Here is a 21,853-nt window from a genome sequence, read left to right as displayed (position 1 = left end):
TTCCTCCAGCCTTTTGCCATCACACTCCAATCCTAAAACATATTCAAAAAACTGTATCATCCCTAAAACAGAAATCTGATTACATGAATATGATATACTGGTAAAACATTTTACAGACTACAAACAGACGAAATACTGAAATACTCTCAGTCTTTGGAATTTTTAGAACAACAGTGTTGAGCAATAAACCACATAATAATAAAATACGCTAATCCATACACTAGATGTCTGGGACAAACCAATAGAAAGCTAGACAGACCACACAAAGCATTAAAATCACCTCCTTAACAATGCATCAAAATGTCTTCCAGTAAAAAACGGAAAATTTAAGGAACCATGTACTTCTTTTTTTAAACTCTCAGCCTCTAATATATAAGTTTTGACTTTAGCAAGAATGGGAATTCCCACCTTTCAATCTCCCATCAAAACTAGGATTAGTTGCAACTTTAAGACCAGGATGTGGCAAAAGGAAGCAACCAAGATTTGAGAAACAATTGTGAATGTGCTTCCTTACATTCTGTAGCTCTTCATGTTGATTTTGCTTTACCTAAGGGTAGAAAGAGACAAGGTGAAGGTGCAAACAGGAAAAAAAAGTTTTAAAGAAAATATACACATACTCACAAGTGGGCACACTTACCTCAGATGCTACTCCAGATTGGAGTTTTTTGACAACAAAAAATTTTACTTAAGACCTATTTCTGACCACTTAAGTAAGACTCCATTTTGTCTTAAAACTAGAAAAGATGTTTTCCCCAGGTAAGCTCCCAACAAATGAAATAATAAATAGTAATTAATCGTAATACCCAACACCAGACTAACAAGTAGTGGTTGTGGTTTACAAACCATAAATAAATAAAGAATTTGCCTTCCAAGTACTTATAATGGCAAAAAGAAAAACAAAGTACTAATATGCCTACAAATAAAAAGGTTAGCCCCTGAGCAAAGTAATAGCCAAAATGAAAAAGCTCCAGTGCAGTCCAAAGGACTTTGAAACTTGTTGGGATTTCAGTACTTACCCCCAAATAATTATTTTTGATTTACGCTAGTTATAAGTGTTTTGGGAAGAGAGACTGCTATGTATTTTCTGGAACAAAATCTTAAACTTAAATTTTTTTTAATAACTACTTATCCTAGTGTAACTCACATACCTTCTCAAAGACTCTTCTCAAACACCATTTGAAAAAAACATGTACCATTTATTATCAACAAAACCTGGAAACTACCTAAATCTCCATCAAGAACAGAATGAAGAAACTGTGGTCTACAGCTGAATACATATACAGTAGAATACGACATAGCAATGAGAATAAATGAGAATAAATGAATTAAACTACATGCAACAGTATCTCAGAAACATAATATTGAGCAAGAAGCTAGACACAAAAGAATACATGTTGTATGAGATTCCTTTCATAAAAAGCACACACAAAGCCTGCTGGCAGTCAGGAGAGAACTGAAGGGTTTAGGAGGTAGTGGATGAAGGTTGGGTACTTCTGGGTGCTAGTACATGGCTTTGTTCATTTGCATAAATTCATCAAGATGCACACTTATGACTTGAGCACTTTGCTGTATCACTTACAATAAAATCTTATCTTTGAAGTATATAATTCTGAGTATGCCTGATATGCTGTGTGTTCATTTCTTCTGAATAAACCAGAGGAAACTGATGACTGAAATTATCTCTGACAAAAGGGTCTGGAAATGCCTTTCAAATATCCAAAAATGAAGAACTGGTTTTAATCTTCTTTTAGTAATAAGAAAATTATATTATACCCTATGTTTCTGAATGTGGTTGAAAAACTACATGCATCATCCTATAGGCAAACAAAATTTTATTTACCAAAAGAGAAGACCCTACTACTTATGAATTAAGGGATTTTCGCATTAACTTTGGTGTATGTGAATAGATGGGTCTATCTTACCTGAGGGCTTCCCCAAGTACTTCTACAGGAGGATATATTTAGGAACAAAGGGTCACGCTGGTGAGGTTATTTTCTAGGAATGCTTTAGTGTAGCATGTTGCATGGGCCAGGAGTCTGGGTATTTGGGTCCTAGTCCCAGTTACCAACAATTAGTTAAGAGATCAAAGGCAAGTCACTTTTCTAGGTTCAGTGACATTATATATCTTAAAAAGAAAGCTGAATTAGATGATGTTTAAGATCCCTCTTCTAGGGGCGCCTGGGTGGCTCAGTGGGTTAAGCCGCTGCCTTCGGCTCAGGTCATGATCTCAGGGTCCTGGGATCGAGTCCCGCATCGGGCTCTCTGCTCAGCGGAGAGCCTGCTTCCCTCTCTCTCTCTCTGCCTGCCTCTCCATCTACATGTGATTTCTCTCTGTCAAATAAATAAATAAAATCTTTAAAAAAAAAAAAAAAAAAAAAAAAGATCCCTCTTCTAGCTCTATATGCTGTCACTCTAGAAGACAGTATTTTTTGGAAAAAGGACCTCACGTTGTCTGTGTTCAATGTACGCACATGACATTATCCAGTCTGTCCCAAATGTTCAGAAGGTCAGCTGGGCCAGAAAGACACACGAATGGAAGCAGATCAAAAAAGTTAAGTCTCCTTCAAACTTTTTTCCTTTGAATATTGATTTATAGCTGGTTCTAAGGAGAAATACTTATTCCTTAATTTCTATTCAAGGGCACTGGCCTCTTTGGCAGGATACCAATTTACTGCTCATCAATTCTGTATGGAGCCACCTGGACTAACTTAGGATATGCAATTTATGGTGGTGGCACTTAGAAACTGGAAGTGTAAGAGCAGTCCAGACGGCCCACTCCTTTATCTGGCTTGGTACTTATGCTCTCTTCACTAGGAAATGGGGGCTTACCTGCAATCTCTTTTCAAGGAATTGTTTTCCACCTTCCAAACCATATGAATGTTCATAAGGATAACTCCAATCCCGAATTAAAAACATTAATGTCTACAGATAGAAAAAGGTAGAAATCATTTATTACAAAGTTTGATTAAAAAAAAATCATTATTTTAACAATTTAATAATTATGCACTCCCCTAAATAATCCTTTACCAGAAATTATAATGACCAAATGGTTAATGCTGCTCACAGTTCTAGCAAGGGCCTTCTTAAGCCTGTAACACTCCCACCCCTACACCAAGCAATTGCTTCCATCTGAGAACTTCATGGTATATGAAAAAGAGTCACCACAGGAAATACAGGTTCTTTAAAAAATGAACAAAAGCATACAGATCATAATTTTAAGTCAAGGCTGTATAACTGATAGACCAAATAATCTATTTCTAGACCAAATGATTCTCTTCACAGAAATTTTTACTCATATATGCTTATGTTTCTCAATCTCAGCGCTACTGATTTTCTGAACCAGATAATTCTTAGATGTGCATGGCTGGATGGTAAATAGCATTTCTGGCCTCTATGCACTAATGCCAGTATCATTAACCTCCCTCCAAAACTGTGACAACCAAAATGTCTCTAGACATTGGCAAATGTCCCCTGGGTGACAAAATTAACTCAGTTCAGAAAAACTGACATAAGACAAAGAGAGTTTATTTCATCCATATATACAAATAAAGCCATAACCTGCCCAATATCTCATAAAAGTGATCACTTAAGAGGGACAGGAAGGTAAGGTGGCTGGGTAATGGACACCAGGGAGGGTATGTGTTGTGGCGAGCACTGCAAATTGTGTAAGACTGATGAATCGCAGACCTGTACCCCTGAAACAAATAATACATTATGTTAATTTTTTTTAAAAAGTGATCACTTGAGCCACGTAAGACTGAAGCAGGATCGATGTAAACCCACCAACACTAAGAATCACTAACAATGCTGTCACCCAGAAGGACTTCACATACTGAGAAGTAAATAGGGCGGAGTCATTCTCACAGACTATAACACATCTGAGTAAATAGTACTAATGCCAACTTATAAATTACACTTACTTCAACAAAGAAACTATCTGAAATTAGCTTTGCTTTTTTTTAATTTAAATCTCTGTCACAACAGGACTCCACAGAAGCAAGCAGAGCATATGTTTCTCAAATAACTCCACCCAGGTTTATTTTTGACTTAGTATTCTGTACCTGGCATTTAAAAGGAATAAAAACATACAGGGATTGAGGGGGTAGTAGGGGAAAGATATAATAAATTGTGAAACCTCTCTGTATGAAACCAAATAAAGAATAACGGGACTAACCTCAACTTGTAATATACCACACACATACACACCAAAAAAAACTAATATTTTGTGATAGTTCCCCATGTAAAAAAGAAATTTACATGACTGTGTCAAGTTTAGGAATTGAATAACATCTAATTAAGAGTAACATCAACCTCTCAATCTAAGTATTAGCAATCTAACTATATTCATTTGTTCTATTTCCTACTGTTAGCCTACTAATAATAAGGTGGTAATAGCACTAGTTTCAACTCTCCTGAATCTGTTGCTGAACAATGAGTTTATTTTAATATCCTCTTATCTTCAGACTCAAAAGATAAGGTGGCTTGGCAGCTTTTTACATGTAAGTTTCTAAAAAACAAGAAAATACTTCTTTACCTGAAATGGTTTCTGGTAGATTTCCTCCATTGCAAGTCTGCCGTACTCTGTAAATAACTATTAAAGCAATTTAATAGTTATTTTAATGCCCCCAAAGAGACTGAAAGAATTGTAAAGCCATTCTATGTCAGAACAGATAGACAACAAAGCCTTTAAAATCATCTGAAAGTCAAGCATTTAATTTTCTAACAGAATGGATATACCTTAAAATTTCTTCTAGTTAAGAAGTTCTGTATCAGTTTAAAACCATATTAATATTGAATTTTCTTACACTGTAATAGGCTTCTAGATGCAAAGTCACAATTAAGTAAGAATTTTATTTTCCATTCTTTGCACACATTCTTTGAGAAATACATACTTGCAAGTGTTGAAGATCATCTTCTTGAATGTTCTGAGACAGATTATATACCTGTTAAAACAAAATTGTGTTTTTATTCATTTTTTTAATACCCACCTGTGTATAACTTTACTTGCAGATATGAAGATTATTTTATATGTCAGCACAAATTAATCACTTAGTCATTAGCTTAACCAATGGCACAAGAAAAAGGATTTTCTCTTTGTTCCTAATGGGATAAAACATTAACAGGAAAGCAGTAGTAGTAAATTATGTAAAAACTATGAACATGTAACATTGTGGTCTAGAAAGTGGGAGACATTTTTACACTTGATCTTAGCCAAAAGGCCCAGAAGCGATAAAGCGGGAGACATTTTTTTCTCCTTCTCAAAGTTTCTTTAATATTATGACATGACCATTTTGAGTGAAAATTGTTTCCACAATTATTTTTCTAAGTTAACGAATGTGAGGGGCATAATTCTACAAAGATATATTCCTCTCTGGTATAATTAATTGTGTGTGTGTGTTTGGATGGATGAATGGATGGATCAACAGATACAGCTTCTAGTTATTTGAGAGGTGCCTTGTCTACCATCAAGTCTACATGGCTCATCTATCTTAGTAATTTAAATTGAAAATTTTAGGACAGCTGAAAAAATAACAGTAGGTGGCACTCTTGCCCTTTCTATAGAATGTTTTAGGAGGCTTGCCAGGGCAGAGGGCAGAGCCCAGAGCTGAAGGTCTACGTGCTGTCAAGGAAGGGAAACCAGAGAAAAGACTGAATTGCAGAAAAGGTCCAATCCTTCTGAATCAGGTTAAAAAGTGAAACAGGCAGCTGCAAGAGAAAAGTGGGTGTCCACAGATGTCACTTCTGCTGAGAAATAACTTATGTTTAAGAAAACAGGGTTATTCCAGGGGTGCCTGGGTGGCTCAGTGGGTTAAGCCGCTGCCTTCGGCTCAGGTCATGATCTCAGGGTCCTGGGATCGAGTCCCGCATCGGGCTCTCTGCTCAGCAGGGAGCCTGCTTCCTCCTCTCTCTCTCTGCCTGCCTCTCTGCCTACTTGTGATTTCTCTCTGTCAAATAAATAAATAAAATCTTTTAAAAAAAAAAAGAAAACAGGGTTATTCCAAAGATAGAACAATTTGTTCTAACGGCAAGTAAGTGATAATCTAGCTGAACCACTTGGAGGTCAAGAATATAAACAGCCAAAATAGGACAGCAAACCTAAAATGACATTCTCAGCTGACTATTTCCAAACATGGTACTTAAAAAGTAATTAATGACTGAGGTGATTATACTAGAGCTAAACTTAAAATCTGAAAGCATGACTACCTATTCTTACCCACGGGGGCCTTAGCTTTTAGAAAACAGGTCAAGATACTTTCATTTTCAGGGCCAGGTTGCAAATGGCAAAAAGAGAAGATTTACTTAATAGATGTACAACAATTATTTGTTGAAAGAATAAATGACAAGTGATCTATCAACCAGATAATAATGTATGTAAGGAAGAGAAATGTAGACCCAAAGATGAGGGGGAAAAAATGAAAATTATTTTCACCTTCGTTATTTATGGTTTACAAGGTATTTTCTTATCCATACCTCATTTAGATCTTATTTCTGCCTCCACACAACCATCGCATGCAAGATGGGTAAAAATCCTCATTTTACAGATTATTAAGTGGCAGAGTGGCTTTAAGTAGTTGTCCAAAACCAGGCCTCCTATACTATTGTAAAGTTGAATAAATAAACAAGAGAACACCAAGGTACAAATTTCAGGACAGAGAATTCCCTCAGTATAATTTAAGGCAAGCCACAGAGGCAGCTAATCTGAAACGCACAACGACTGGCTTCTGCTTGCCTCAGGAAAGCAAATGCGCCACCCTGCAAGATCAGAGGAAAATGGCAGAACAAAAAGGAGAAAAGATACTGTAGGGGTCCCCAAAGCATCACTTAACTGGTAGCACCAGAGCTCCCCAACTCTATAAGAAAACAGAAGTCAAGCTGAAAAGTACTCTTTTTTTTATCTCATAGTAATATCCAAAATTTGCTTTCCATTCTGACAGCTAGATACTTCAAATTGAGGAAGGAAGGAAATGGAACTTATATAGACTGGACATATACTCCAGATATGACCAGAAAGTCATACAAAAATTCCAAGACACTGTGACAGTTTCACCTATGATCTACCATCAATAGGAAACATCATCTCAGGAGGAGCACATACTTCTATTATTCATGTATATACTTCTGGGCTCATCATCACCAGTTAGAGCTAACCATCATACTCAATAAATTCTTTAGCCGGAGAAGCATCAACCACAGATGATCTCAGGAAAAAGAAAGTAAAGAGATACAAAATGACATGTGGTAACTTAATTCAGTCTGTCAGCCTAAATTATACAGAGAAGAGATGGACTAGCTTCAAAAAGACTAGAACTTGATATAATACCAAATACAATTAAAAGTACAGACGTAAGGGAAAACAGAAGGGATTTTACTAAATTAAACAGTTCCTGTAAGTCCTTAGTGTATTACAGAAACAGCACATACACTTCCTAAGTTAAATATGAATTAATTCTTCCACCCTTACCACCATTAGTTCAAATAATCAAGTATTAGTTGTCATACATACCAAGTAGAAAACTAAGTTAGTAAACTTGAGGGTTTTTTTCTTTATTGGTTTAGCCAAAACATAGAAGATACAGATATACTCTACACCTTAATGTATCTGGAAACCATATGACTGAATTCAATTAAAGACAGCATGCAGTATCTTTTCCTTTAAAAATAAAAAAAAATTTAAAAAGCATTGGAGTGCTTGGATGGCTCAGTAGGGTTAAGTCTCCAACTCTTGGTATCGGCTCGGATCATGGATTTCGGGGTTGTGAGATCGAGCCCCATGTCAGGCTCTACGCTCAGTGCAGTCTGCTTGAGATTCTGTCTCTACCTCTACCCTACCCCCCTTTCATGTGCTCTTTCTCAAATAAATGAACAAATCTTAAAATAAATAAATATATATATATATATATATATATATATATATATATAGCGCACCAGGAACTGGCTATTACTTCCGAACCAGTCAAAAAGTATGAAATTTCACACTGTGAACCAGAAAAGTATGGAATATAAATGACCAATAAGAAACATAAATAACTCTAATTTTAATCCTTTCTTTAATCAAAAAAACTTTTCTTTCAATGTGGATTTTTTCAAATTTTTAAATTCTAGTTAGTTAACATATAGTGTAATACTGATTTCAAGAGCAGAAATTTAGTGATTCATCACTTATATGTAACACCCAGTGCTCAAAAAAACAAGTGCACTCCTTAATCTCCATCACCCATTTAGCCCATCCCCCACCCTCCCCTCTAGCAACCCTCAGTTCTCTATAGTTGAGTCTTCTACAGTTCAGTCTGCTTCCCTCTCTTCCTGCCCCCCCTTGACCTATGTTCATCTGTTTTGTTTTCAAAAAACATTTTAAGAAAGAGCAAAGGTATTAGGATTATCTGAACTGATCATACCACAGCATTTCATGTCTCACCTGGACAGAGCTAGTCATGGTGCTCAGAGCGAACACCGTTGCACAGTCTTTGATAGTTGACTGGCTATCAAAGGCACCCTGGGTATCCATTAGCAGCACAGCCACCTAGGAATTTAAAAGTTTAAAACACTAAGTAAAATACTCACCAATAGTGACTATTAAAACCAAATTTGAAATGATAAATCTCAAAATCAGTAAGTAAGAAAAGTAAGCTAAATATCTCACACATTTTGACATAATAATCCATATATGTTATGTTAAAGTTATCAGACATTAATAGTTTGTGTTGTTTTGATCTTTAATACCATGAAAAAGCTCAAAAAAATAATATTAAAGAAAAAAAAAGTAAGAAATATGAACAGTATTTTACTTTTGTTCCATTAGGTCTGTCGATCACAAATACTTCATTCCAAACTTGTATGCCTGTTGTTTCTCTCTCACAACCACCTCGCCATGTAAAGCCAGTCAATGGTTCATTGTTTCCACCAATCCAACTTTGGGAATCCTGTCAAAGTCAAGCATAAATGTAAAATAAAACACAAAAAATTAAGAACTAAGGAGAAGTATAAGAAATCACCCATTCTTTATTTTACAGATGAGGCATGTAAGTACATCAAGATAAAATACACCATAACATTACACATGTAGTTACAAAAGCGATCACAAGTCCCATCTGAGGTTTTTTGTCCTAAAGTTGTAGTCTCCTACAAACTGAACCTTCTCAAATCTCGTATTTTTCACTCTTTACTTTTCTAGGTTAAGTGAGGTCATACCCACTTTTCCCCATTTTGAAGATTTGCTATGTTTAAAAATCATAAAAAGTAGCTACCAGCTATTGTGACATCTCCTCATACATATAAGCAAAACTTAAGTTCCAGAAAGAATGGCTGTCAGAAAAGCACTGCTCTCTTAGAATAGCTTATACTAAAATGTTTTCACACTGCCTTAATTTTCTCTTTAAAATATATCAAGTTTAAAAATAACCACAACACTTGCTTGGAACCTGATTCAAACAATCCAACTGGGTTTTTTTTTTGTTGTTTTTTGTTTTGTTTTAAAAAAGGAAAGAAAGAAAGAAAGATAAGCCTTTTTCAAAACCAAAAGGAAAATCTGATCCCAGACATGGTGTTTTACTAGGAAGTACTTGATTGCTTGGTGTGGTAACAGTATTGTAAGTAATACTAACAATAGCAAAGTTCAAGAAAATATACCTGGCATTTGCTTTAAAATATTCCAGCAAAAAATGAAAGGGCAGGGAAGTATACAGATGAAGTAAGACCAACAAAATGTTGACACATACACTGGGGTTCATTATACTATCCTATCTTTGGGTTAAGTTTAAAATTTCCCGCAATAAAATGTTCTAATAACTAAAACCACAGGGTCAAACAACTATAATTAAACACTGTGAAATAATATAAAAGTTCATATACTCTAAGATAATTATCTGGAAAATTAATTCCGGAACATAATAAATGAGTAAGTTCACCAAGTATCAAGATCCCTATACTTTAGCCCACATATCCTTTACTCAAAGAACCCCACAGGAAAAATTCCTATTTCAGAAGTACTTCTAATAAGCTTAGATACATAGTCCAAAACAGGTAACGAAGCTCACATTACCAGTAAAGATGTTTAGGGTAGGCTCAATGAGGGATGAAGCAATTTGTGAAAAGCAGATTTAAGGTGGAAAAAAAAAGTGGACACCTAAATGTGAAGATCAATCTTAAACTTCAAACTATCTCTAATGATTATTATTCCACAAAACTCCCATCCCCAGTAGGTTACCAATCTTATCAATTATAAAATTCTCTTGGACTCTTCCTCACTTTTCAGTATCTTGAGGCCCCCTCGGCTCTCTATTGATGACAAAGCTGCCACATGACACAACTCCATTCACATTATGTACTTAGGACTTATGCTTCTTCACAGGATTAGAGGAATAATGGTACCCCCTAAATAAGCACAATGGTGGTCCTGCCCCTGGACTATATTTTAGATGCTCTAAATAGGTCTTCCTGCACCTCCATGCTATGCTCTCCAACACATTCCCCCAAAGTCACTTAATTTTCTCAACAAGAAATGGAATCATGCTACTGTCCTAAAAAGTCATCTTCGGGGGTGCCGAGATGGCTCAGTCAGTTAAGCACCTGACTCTTGGTTTCAACTCAGGTCCTGATCTCATATGGTGAAATCAGCCCTGAATCAGGCTCTGCACTCAGCAGGTAGTCTGCCTGAAGATTCTCCCCCTCTGCCCCTCCACCCCACTCTCTCTCAAATAAAATCTTAAAAAAAAAAAAAATCATCTGCAGTTCCCCCATTTACCTATAGAACCGCTGAGAGATCTGTTGCATACCATCCACCTTCAATTTACTTTTCCAACCTCTGCTCCTATATACCCTATAATCCACTAACACACAAAACAAATTTCTACCATACCAAAATGACCACTATTCCAAATATGTATGTTGTTTAGCGTATCTATACCTTTGTTCCACCTGTTCTCTGCCTGGCCTAAGCCAGCATTCAAGAAACTCCCACTCTTCTGAACTCCTAAAAAATACTGCTGACACTACAGGTGGTTATCTTTACAACATGGCATTGCGCTACATTTCTTGTGTTAAGTCTTAAGAGCACACACTATAAATTCCAACTGTTTACCGAACAGCTCCTACCAAAGTATCTTACACCATTTTTGGCTCTCACATGTAGCTTCTCATTCCCTACTCAACAAATTGATTACTTTTAAAAGGTCCAACCTATATGCGTAATTTAAAAGAATCCACCCTTTAGATAAATCGGTTTTTATTCTGCATTTCACTTATCTGTCTTATTTCTCTATCTCCTCTATGAGAATGTAAGTTCCGTAAGGAATTAAGTTTCGCCTGTTTTCTCCACCCTCAAAACACAGAACAGTATACCCAGGACACAGAATAATGCCTGGATATAGCAGGCATTCAAAATATATGTTCAACAAATGAACACGTAAAAAAATTTTAATTACTAAGCTTAACAGTGTGTTTCCTTTGGAGCATGGGTAAGAGATATGGAAGAAATATGTCCCTTTTATTATTCCTAAAAACAATTACACAGACAGCAAATATCAATTTTTAAAAGTAGATTGCCCTAAATCACAGGCTAACATGTTTGTTAATTTTACCCTCTCAAAAACTTTAAAAAGAATTGAGGTCTCAAAAGAAAAAAATTCTATTGTCTATATATCATCTTTTCTTAGTTGACCCTGTAATAGAATGTTTAAAAACCACCGATTAGTCAATAAAATGATGAAGGAGTGCCTTGGTGGCTCAGTCAGTTGGGCCTGACTCCTGGTTTCAACTCAGGTCATGATCTCATGGGTCATGAGATCTAGCCCCAAGTCAGGCTCCTAAAGGGAACCTGCTTAAGATCCTCTCCCTCTGCCCCTCCCCCCAACTAATGTGCATTCTCTTGCTAAAATAAATAAATATTTTTAAAGAAAAAAAAAAAAAAGAACGACAGGTTTAAAACTTGAAGTTAAGAAGTCTATCTGTATCATAAAGAATATTGGTAACTTCCATAAAATACATTTATACATTCACTCTGCAAGTACTCATTGAATGTCTACCACATTCCAGCTACTGTTCCAGGTTCGAGGACTACAGCACTGCACAAGAACATACATTCCCGCCCTGCAGGAGCATTCCAGTGAATTCTAGAAGCAGCCTCACTGAAAATAGATACTGTTTGTCATAAGGTACTAAAAATAAATCTAAGAACTGAAAAACAGTAAACTGTTACCATTTACTACTGTGGAGACAAAAACAAACAAAAAAAAAGCCTTAAAATTCAAAATTCCAAAAATAATCTTAGCCCTCCAGTAAAATAAAAGTTCTTTAAAAAATGAATCTTAATGGTAATAGGTAATCTGAAAACACCTGAATTTTAAATATAGTCCAATACTGTAGTGAATAAACTGGTACTTACCATTGTAATATAATTGTCAACAATAAAGAACCCCTACCTACTCTAAATAATAAGAAACAAATTCTTATTTTACCATAGGAAAGATAACATTCCCTAGCAACAAAGTAAAACAACAGCTAGGTAAACTTTAAAAAACACAAGAGCTGGTAGTCCAGCCAGGTCTGCATGTGTCAGAACACATACAACTCCTGTTTGCAGACCCACATGCTTCAATGGATGGACTGGAAGAATAAAGGCCATAATAACTTATAGCTGTGAGGAAAAATGACAAAAGGGATGAAATTAAAAATTTAAGTAACACTACAATAAAAGAAAGAAATCCTTCTTAGTTAGACATTCTCCACAAATGCACCATGGATGAAAATCTTAATCTTGTAAATCTACCTAATTTAGGAGGTAGGTTATAAACGATCAACACCCAAGTTGTGGATACAATATACACATTCTGACCACCAAGCATCATTTACTATTTTCGTATCAATATGTAAGAATACCCTGCAAGCCCTAGAACAAATTAAGAAACATTAGTCTTAGAACAGTTTAAAATTGTCTAACATCTTACCTAAGTCCATGTCTAAGTCCTCCTCTCTTCTGAGGCTAGACAAATAGGTAACATTATGACTGACCCAAATCACAAGCTCAGACAAAGGACAACTCTATCTACTTAGGTACACACTCAACAAGAATTGAAATAGAAAATCTACGGTTAAAAAGATATCCTTAACTTTGAAGACATTTTAAAATGTCCAATTACCAACAGACTTCTAGCTAACCTCCCATAGAAAATGACAGGCTAAGTCTAAAATTCATATGGAATTGCAAGGGACTTAGAATAGATCACCTTCCTTTATTATTTTTTAGAACAGACAACCTAAAAAAAACAAAATAAGAGGACTCTCACTTCTTCATTTGAAAACTTACTAAAGACCAACAGTAATCGACAGTCAGGTCCTGGCATTAAGAACAGATATATAGACCAATGAAATAAAACTGAGAATCCAGAAATAAACTCACATGTCTATTATCAACTAATTTTCAACAAAAAGTGCCAAGACATTCAATGGAAGAAAGAATAGCCTTTCTAATAAATGGTGCTTAGACAACTGGATAGGCACATACAAAAGAACTGAAGCTAGATCCTTATCTATTTCTATTATTATTATAATATACTCATATAATTAGTGAAAGGTTATATTAATATTCATATAATCACAGCATTAGTTATAACCCAATGCCATATGGGTTATTAGTTACAACCCATATGTCCATTAACTGATAAAATGGATAAATAAAATCTATGTCTATACAATTAAGTATTAATCAGTCTTAAAAAGTAATGAAGCACCATAATGCTACAACATAAATGAACCTTTGAAACATTACGCTGGGGGCACATGGGTGGCTCAGTTAGTTAAGCATTTGCCTTGGGCTCTGTCTTGATCTCAGGGTTCTGGGATCAAGTTGAGAGTCAGGCTCCCTGCTCAGTGGAGAGTCTGCTTCTCCCTCTCCTTCTGCCCCTCAATCCCCACTCATCCTCTCTCTTAAATAAATCTTAAAAAAAAAAAAAAAATATGCTAAGTGAAAGAAATCAGTCACCAAAGACCATGTATGGTATGATTCCATTTATGTGTATGTCCAGAACAGGCAAATGTATAGAGACAGAAAACAAATTGATAGTTCCTTAGGGCCAGAGATTTGGGGTTGGGGAAGAAGTTATAGTTAAAGGGTATAGGACTTCATTTTTCTCATTCTGAGGTGATAAAAATGTTCAAAAATTGATTGGGATGATAGTTGTATAACTCTAACATACTAAAGACTATGAACCTGTGCAGTTTAAATGCATGTATTATATGGTATGTGAATTATATCTCAATAAAGCTGTTAAAAGAAAAACCAAAAATCAAATACACTTAGTATACAAAAGCTTAACAAAGACTCCCTGTCAAACAAAATCCATCAAAATACTACAGAAGTCTAGGAAGAAAAGGAATGTCCACTGGAGGAGCTGCTGTATCTCTCCATGTACTAGTGCAATATGTCAAAAATCCTATGGCTAGAACATTTTTTAAAATATTTTTAATTAATCTCTATACCCAATATGGGACTCAAACTTTCAACCTCAAGATCAAAGAGTCTCATGTTCTACTAAGCCAGCCAGATAACCCTAATCTTGCTTTTTTTTTTTTTTTTTTTGACGATTTCTTTCCTTAAGAGAGCCAGCAAGTGTACAAGAGCGCAGGAGGGGAAGAGAAAGGGAGAAAGGGAGAGAGAAAATCCTCAAGCAGGTGCTCCACTGAGCACAGAGAAGAACACCGGGCTCAATCCCAGGACCCTGAGACCATGACCTCCAGCCAAAATCAAGAGCGGCCGTTTAACCAACTGAACCATTCGGGTGCCCCTAAACTTGCTTTCTGATTAAAGGATTATGGTGAGCATTACTGAAGTGTCTATACAAAATGCACCCTATTGGTTACTTAAAAATATATGTAAGAAAGTAATGTTTCACAGTGATAACAAAACATTGCCTAAGTTCAACACAAAATTGTTTGGGAAAATGAGGGAAAGAAGCAGGGAGTTAATGACTTCTAAAAAGTATTCTTAAAAAGTATTCTTCAGGGGCACCTGGGTGGCTCAGTGAGTTAACCCTCTGCCTTTGGCTCGGGACATGATCTCAGGGTCCTGGGACCAAGACCCTCATCAGTGTCTCTGCTCAGCCGGGAGCCTGCTTTCCCCTCTATCTCTGCCTGATGCTCTGCCTATTTGTGATCTCTGTCAAATAAATAATCTTTAAAAAAAAAAAAAAAGTATTCTTCAGGGGCTCAGTGGGTTAAAGCCTCTGCCTTCAGCTCAGGTCATGATCTCAGGGTCCTGGGATCGAGCCCCACATCGGGTTCTCTGCTTGCCGGGGAACCTGCTTCCTCCTCTCTCTCTGCCTGCTTCTCTGCCTACTTGTGACCTCTCCCTCTGTGTCAAATAAATAAAATCTTTTAAAAAAAGTATTCTTCAAAAAGTTAATATTAATATAAAAGGAACTTAAATTACACAAGACTGTTTAACTCCCTAAATATCTTAAAACTGTGTTTGAGTAATCAGTATTTACATTAACAGTCTATTATTTCAGATATCCTTCAATAAATGACCTAAATGAAATCAAGCACTTTAGAAACAGTAAATTTTAACTTAAAAGGAACACAGACTTCAAAATGGAAAAAGATCTGTTGGAACAAATAATTTATGTTCTCCCAAGTCCAAATATATGACGATATAGGTACCCTAATTTTGATGATAATACACACAACAGGCAGTACATACATTCAGCGCTTAAAGTTAGAGAGGTGTTTTCGAGGACTACAAATGACAGCACATTTTTTAGGGAACAGATGCAGGAATGCAACCAAGAAAGTCTCTCCCAAAACACTGCTATAAGTACTTTGAACAATATATTGTAGACTCCTCCATCGCCTCTGCTTCCGATTCCTCTAGCTCTGGCAACATTTGGTGAAGTTTTTCTAACTGCAATTACTCATACTAATTTTAAACCTGCACATGAGAGAACGGAAGATTAGTTTCAACCCAGAAATCAAAATCTAGGAGGATAAAAAAGTCAGTGTGCAAATGAAAAAAAATAGTTCACAGATCACATAACCTCTATACCCAACCCCTCAGCTCATATTCAGGGATAAAAATAAGCCCACCAATGCTTATTTTCCTTTTTGAAATTCTGATCAAATTTTGCTGGCTTCTTGCATATACTGCTTCACTTGCATTAAGTGAAATATACAAAAGCTTCTTCAGTTAAAGTAATAATTAAATGGATGGGCTAAATTTCTACATTAAATGTGGCAACAGTTTTATAAGCATGAACCTATAAAGAGTAAGATGATGGCTTAAAACTTAGAAAATGCATACCTATCAGAACAGCTAAAATTAAGAAGACTGACAATACTGTTCCTCAGATGTATTAAGAATGTAAACCTCTTACATTGCTCATGGAAGTACAAATTGGTAAAGCCAATTTGGAAAAATTTTGGCAGTCCCTACTACAGTTAAATGGGCATTATGGACCTAGCATTTCTACTCCTGGGAATATATCCAACAGAAGTAAGTATTTATGTTGCCAAGACTTGTACAAGAAAGTTCATGGTAGCTTTATTCACAACAGACAAAAATTATAAATAATCCGTATGTCTATCAAAAGGAGTGAATTGTGATATCTTCATCCAGTGCAACACCACTCAGCAATAACAAACAACAATTACTGATGCATTAATAAATGGAAAAATCTCTTGGATTCAATGTTGAATGAACGAAACCAGACACAAGAGTGCATACTTTATGATTACATTTATGTTAAGTTCAAGAGTCGATAAAACTAATCTACGGTGATGTAAGTCAAGATGGTGGTCGGACTCTCAATGTTAAAGATAGGAATACCTGGCAAAAGGAGACAGCATTCTAGAATGCTGGTCGTGTTCTCTTTCTTGATCCAAATGGCAGTGGTTACATAAGTACAGGTACATAAAAACTCACTGGCTATACTAAGGTTTATGCACTCTGTTGTATGTAAGTTACACCACACACAAAAATAATAATAATAATAATAAAAATAACCCTAGGAAGAAATTTTTAAAAATATTGTTCTTCCTCTAAATGCATTTTATTTTGAAGATTTTATTTGACAGAGAGACAGTGAGAGAGGGAATACAAGCCAGGGGGGGAGTGGGAGAAAGAGGAGCAGGCTTCCTGCAGAGCAGGGAGCCTGACACAGGGCTCAATCCCAGGACCCTGGGATCATGACCTGAGCCAAATGCAGTCACTTAACGACTGACCCACCCAGGTGCCCCTCTAAATACATTTCCTTCTTAGAAAAAAACATGAAACAAACCACATTTTTCTTCATGCATTCAAACATCTCCCACGAACCTCACATCTCAGACATTGTTAGCTTTAGGAAAAAAAGATGAAATCAAGTTCAACATCTGATATGGCCAAGTTAGAGATATCTGTGCTTTTGGCAAATTATATGCAGCAGCACATATGATCCTTAAAGATAGTTCTTATTAATGATCTCTGGAAGCCATTCAGGGAACAACTCTTTAAATAGTAAAAAATAAAAACTACATACAGTTTCCCTTAAAATGTTTTTAGTAATTATGCTATAAATGGAGTCAAAACTCTACTCATTAAGCATAGATACCAGTGGGGAGCAAAACAAGTCAGCAGGCATGCACTCTGTCAGTCTGTCTCAAGTACTGAAGTAAACATTGAAAAGTGACCATTTATAAAAGAACAGTTCAGTGTAGGTATGGAAAGGGACCCAACATCATTTTATATAGTGGTTTTAAAAATAAAGACTTTGGAATCAAACTGCCTGGTTTGGATCTTACCCTTGCCAGGTATGTCCTTTGTGCCTCGTTTCTACAACCATCAAGCTGAAATACTAAAAGACCGCATAGAGTTAATGTGAATACTGAGTGAGATAGTACCTATTAAATACTCAGTAATCAGAATACCTAGAAATCCGTAATGATTCAAAAACTGTTATCTTAAAAGATAATCTATACTTCCTCTTGGAAGAATACATCATCTATGAGCTGCTCTTACCAAAAAGTCAAACCTGAGTCTGATCAAGTCCTCAGCATTAACACGCATAGGACAAAGGAACATGTAAAGTATACCAATGGAATAAAAATCAGTAAATCCAGACTAGGGAAGACCAACAACCAGGTTCTTCAACAAATTAATTGCCAAGAATAAAGAGATGGAGGGAAGCCTTAAAAAGAGTTTAAAAATGCTTTAAAGGCCACCAATCACAATGTGGACCTCATTCGGTTCAATTTTGACTCAAAACAAACTGTTAAAAATTTAAAAATTAAAACATCTGAGTCAACTGGAAAGCAGATCCCTTGTATTACCTAACAAGGAATTTGCTTTTATGTACGGCATTACTGTAATGTCCAAAAGGCCCCTTATCTTTTAAAAGAGATATATACTGAAATACTGACAAATGAAATTATGTATCTGGACATACTTCAAAACAACACATAAGGTATGGAATGAGTTGGGGTTTAATAAAATGAGATTGAGTTGATAACTAAATACATGAGCACTCATTATACTATTATCTACTTTTACATGTGTTAAAAATTCTTCATAATGTTTCTTAAAAAACAGAGAATGATATAAAACTGCAAGCAACCCTATACACAATTAAGATTCTATCCAGAAGAGTTCAGTAACAGCTCTCACCATTGCTTAATGTTTAATATGTCCCAAGTATTAAGTTTTACAGACATAAAGATTAAAGATTTTCATCTTTAATTATTAAGTTTTACAGACAGAACTTAATTCTAAATTGTGACCTTCCTAAACTGATTCCTGAAACTGAAACTACTTTTACATGATAAATTTTGATCAGAAATAACAAAACACAAAACTCTTATGGGATGATTTCATTCATGTAAAGTTCAAAAACAGGCAAAACCAGTCTGTGGTATGACAGTTTAGTGCAGCAGTTACCTTTTGGGGTAGTTATGAGCTGGGGGGTAAATATTAAATGGAAGCGATATAACAAGTGGAGGGTAAGGTTCTATATCCTCGTCTGGGTAGTGGTAATATGGATATATATATATAAAAAAATATATATATATGTAAAATTTCAGCAAGTTATACACTTACGATCTGGGTACTTCCCTGTATATAAATTATACTTCAGGAAAAAAAAGAAAAAATGTATTTACCTGAACTATTCCCCCAACAACCAAGTCAGCATTAGAAAGGGAAAGGTATAAAATACTTGAGTGTATATACATTTAATTAGCAAGGAAAAGTCATCCTCTCTCCCACCATTACCACCTATTTTGTCTCTCATTACAGATTTTCATCTTCTCTTGTGTAACTCCCTACTTCTATAAACGAAATCATGGTTTTTTAAATACTGACATACTAGGGGGGCCTGGGTGGCTCAGTGGGTTAAGCCTCTGCCTTCGGGTCGGGTCATGATCTCAGGAGGCCTGGGTTCGAGACCCAAGTCAGGCTCTCTGCTCAGCGGGGAGCCTGCCGCCTGCCTCTCTGTCTACTTGTGATCTCTCTCTATCAAATAAATAAAAATTTTTAAATAAATAAATACTGACATACTAAACCTGATCGTTCTCACATAAATTTTTTGTAATTATTTCATCTGTAGCTTTTTGAGAATGACTTTTACAAGTGATAAATATTCTACTTACAAATTATTAGGTTCACCAACAATAACTGAATTTCTGTGGTATTCCTCATATATGGCATTCATAGCAAATGTCGTTAAGTGACATCCTTCTAAGTTCAAAATGTTTTCCCACATTATGAATTCAAGAATTAGCAATTTTAGTGACCCTCTCATATCTTATATTTCATGGTAAAAGTTTAACTATAGTAACTGATCAATTCCAATACACAAGGGGATTTTATTCTAGAAAAATGTTTAGTTCACCTCTTAAGTTTACAAAAGATGGCTAACTTCTTTCCTCCTATACTTCTGAAAATCTACTTTCAATATACAAGTGGCAGCTCAAAAAAACAAACACACACACACTAAGAAGCTATTTACTTCACAAGAATGAGACCTACAAATCAGAATTTCCCCTATAATTTAGAAATGTTTGATAAACACCTCAGAATATTCTTAGTTTGAAGTTTTCATTTTTGTCCAACAGAAACGAGCTCACATTTAAACTTGTATTATTACTTTATTAATTACTCAGAATGAGAACAGTCATCTATTTCTAAATCATGAAGTAAAATATTTATATTTAGCTCCTTTAGTGAACTGCACCCTTACATAAATTGACTCAGGTCAATAAAGAGGACATACAAAGTCAGTGTAAGCCACTACTCATCTCCTACCTTCTTCAGCTGGCATTCCACCTCTGCAGGCAGATATGGTTCATGAAATAAATTCAAAACTAATCACTGTGACTTCTCCTTCTTTACTTTCATTCTCCAAGGAAAAGCATGACCCACCACTGAATCAGTGTAAGTAGAGGCATGCTATCCCCCAAATCAGACAATGTTTAATGTCATTTTTAATTAACAGAATAATATTATTTATACCAGAAATTCTATATGGAAACCTTATCAATGAAAATTAATAACAACATTTCAGCTTAGAGGCCACTAACTAGGTATATAACCTCACTCAGACCCTCATAACCTTCCTGTGGCTCCAGTGTCCCGCTCAGGAAAAGGGAAAGCATTATTTCAGAGACTGCAAAAACATGACACTGTGTGGGCTGCTACTCCCCCTCTGAACAACCACTACTAATAGATCAGAGATGGATTCAGAAATGGCACATGAGGTGAAATTTATCTGTCAATGCTAGGCAAGTGATCTACGCTTTCTTCCCCTTTGAACATTTGTCTGTGACCCACTAGGAATTAAATACATTTGCATTAAACAGATCAGACATACATATATATATACAATATACACAAGCTAATTTAAGGACTTAGAACCTCAATTATCATCTTTAAATGGACACTCCATCTTTAAATAGACATTCTTTTTTTTAGAGTATGTCACTATTTATTCATTTTTTTATTTCAGATGTAAAACTATGAGAAATAATCAAGTCTAAATGGATGAAATACTGAATCTTTCTCAATTTGCTAAACATGCACAACAGTGTTATTTAATTTGAACTACATTCTTGATACTGAGGCATACCTGACCGTGACTGAGACAAATCCTATGACAACAATTTACTGAAAAGCTTCCTGGAAAATCAACTAGGAATGTTTACCATGTTACTTACCTTAGGGCAGATGCACACCCGGTTACAGACTGATACAGAACTTGTAAAGGTGAGCACCCTGACATGTGTTTAGACAATTACATAATTCTGTCAAAGTGTTATTTCTAGCATCTTCATATAGTTTCTGAATGTCAAACGCCCCCTGTAGAAAGTTCTTCCGCCTAAGTACTCCATTCCAAATTTCCAATTCCTCCTTCTTTGTCCCTATCAAATTCTCACCCCCTCAACCCAACTCTCAACTGTTAGAAGAACACTCTGATTCAAGTGATATTATTTTGTGCTTTTTTTTCAAGGGAGAAAGCCAAAATCAGGGAGGGAGAGGGAAATAACAATTGCTTAGTACCATTAAAAAGTGAAAAAACTGTGGAGAAAGGGAGAGTCATTGGTCAAAACAGAAAATAAATGCTTACTATGGGCCAATTAATGTGTTAGGTGAGGTAGATGTAGTAATTAAGGTAAGACTCTCTCCTGGAAGAGATTAAACTGGCCAGGAAAAATAAGTAACTAAAGCAGTATCAATGAAACAAATAACTTGTGCCATGAAAGTTGGATATAACATAGTCTTAAAAATCAGAGAAGGCCTCAGGGCAACCTGCTGACTCAGTCCTAGAACATGCAACTCTTGATCTGAGGGTTGTGAGTTCAAGCCCCATGTTGGGCACAGAGTCTACTTTAAAAAAAA

The 21,853-nt window shown here is 35.7% G+C and overlaps 1 protein-coding gene across 4 annotated transcripts in view; it reads right to left on the bottom strand.

Moving 5' to 3' along the window:
• The window catches only part of ATL2 (atlastin GTPase 2), a 56,222-nt gene that overhangs the window by 8,076 nt on the left and 26,293 nt on the right, over positions 1-21,853 (bottom strand). For all 4 annotated transcript variants that reach the window (XM_004765501.3, XM_045079215.1, XM_045079217.1 and 1 more), the window contains 6 exons: positions 8,787-8,921; positions 8,417-8,521; positions 4,893-4,943; positions 4,535-4,591; positions 2,830-2,922; positions 409-547 (listed from right to left, as the gene is read on the bottom strand). In XM_004765501.3, the coding sequence (XP_004765558.3) occupies positions 409-547; positions 2,830-2,922; positions 4,535-4,591; positions 4,893-4,943; positions 8,417-8,521; positions 8,787-8,921 (580 nt within the window). The remainder of the gene's footprint in view (positions 1-408; positions 548-2,829; positions 2,923-4,534; positions 4,592-4,892; positions 4,944-8,416; positions 8,522-8,786; positions 8,922-21,853) is intronic.

Source organism: Mustela putorius, unplaced genomic scaffold (genome assembly GCF_011764305.1).
Source record: "Mustela putorius furo isolate JIRA1106 unplaced genomic scaffold, ASM1176430v1.1 tig00000281_pilon_pilon_pilon, whole genome shotgun sequence".
Taxonomy (NCBI): Eukaryota; Metazoa; Chordata; class Mammalia; order Carnivora; family Mustelidae; genus Mustela; species Mustela putorius.
Note: the sequence above shows the minus strand (reverse complement) of the source record. Positions and strands in the feature narration are given on the sequence as shown.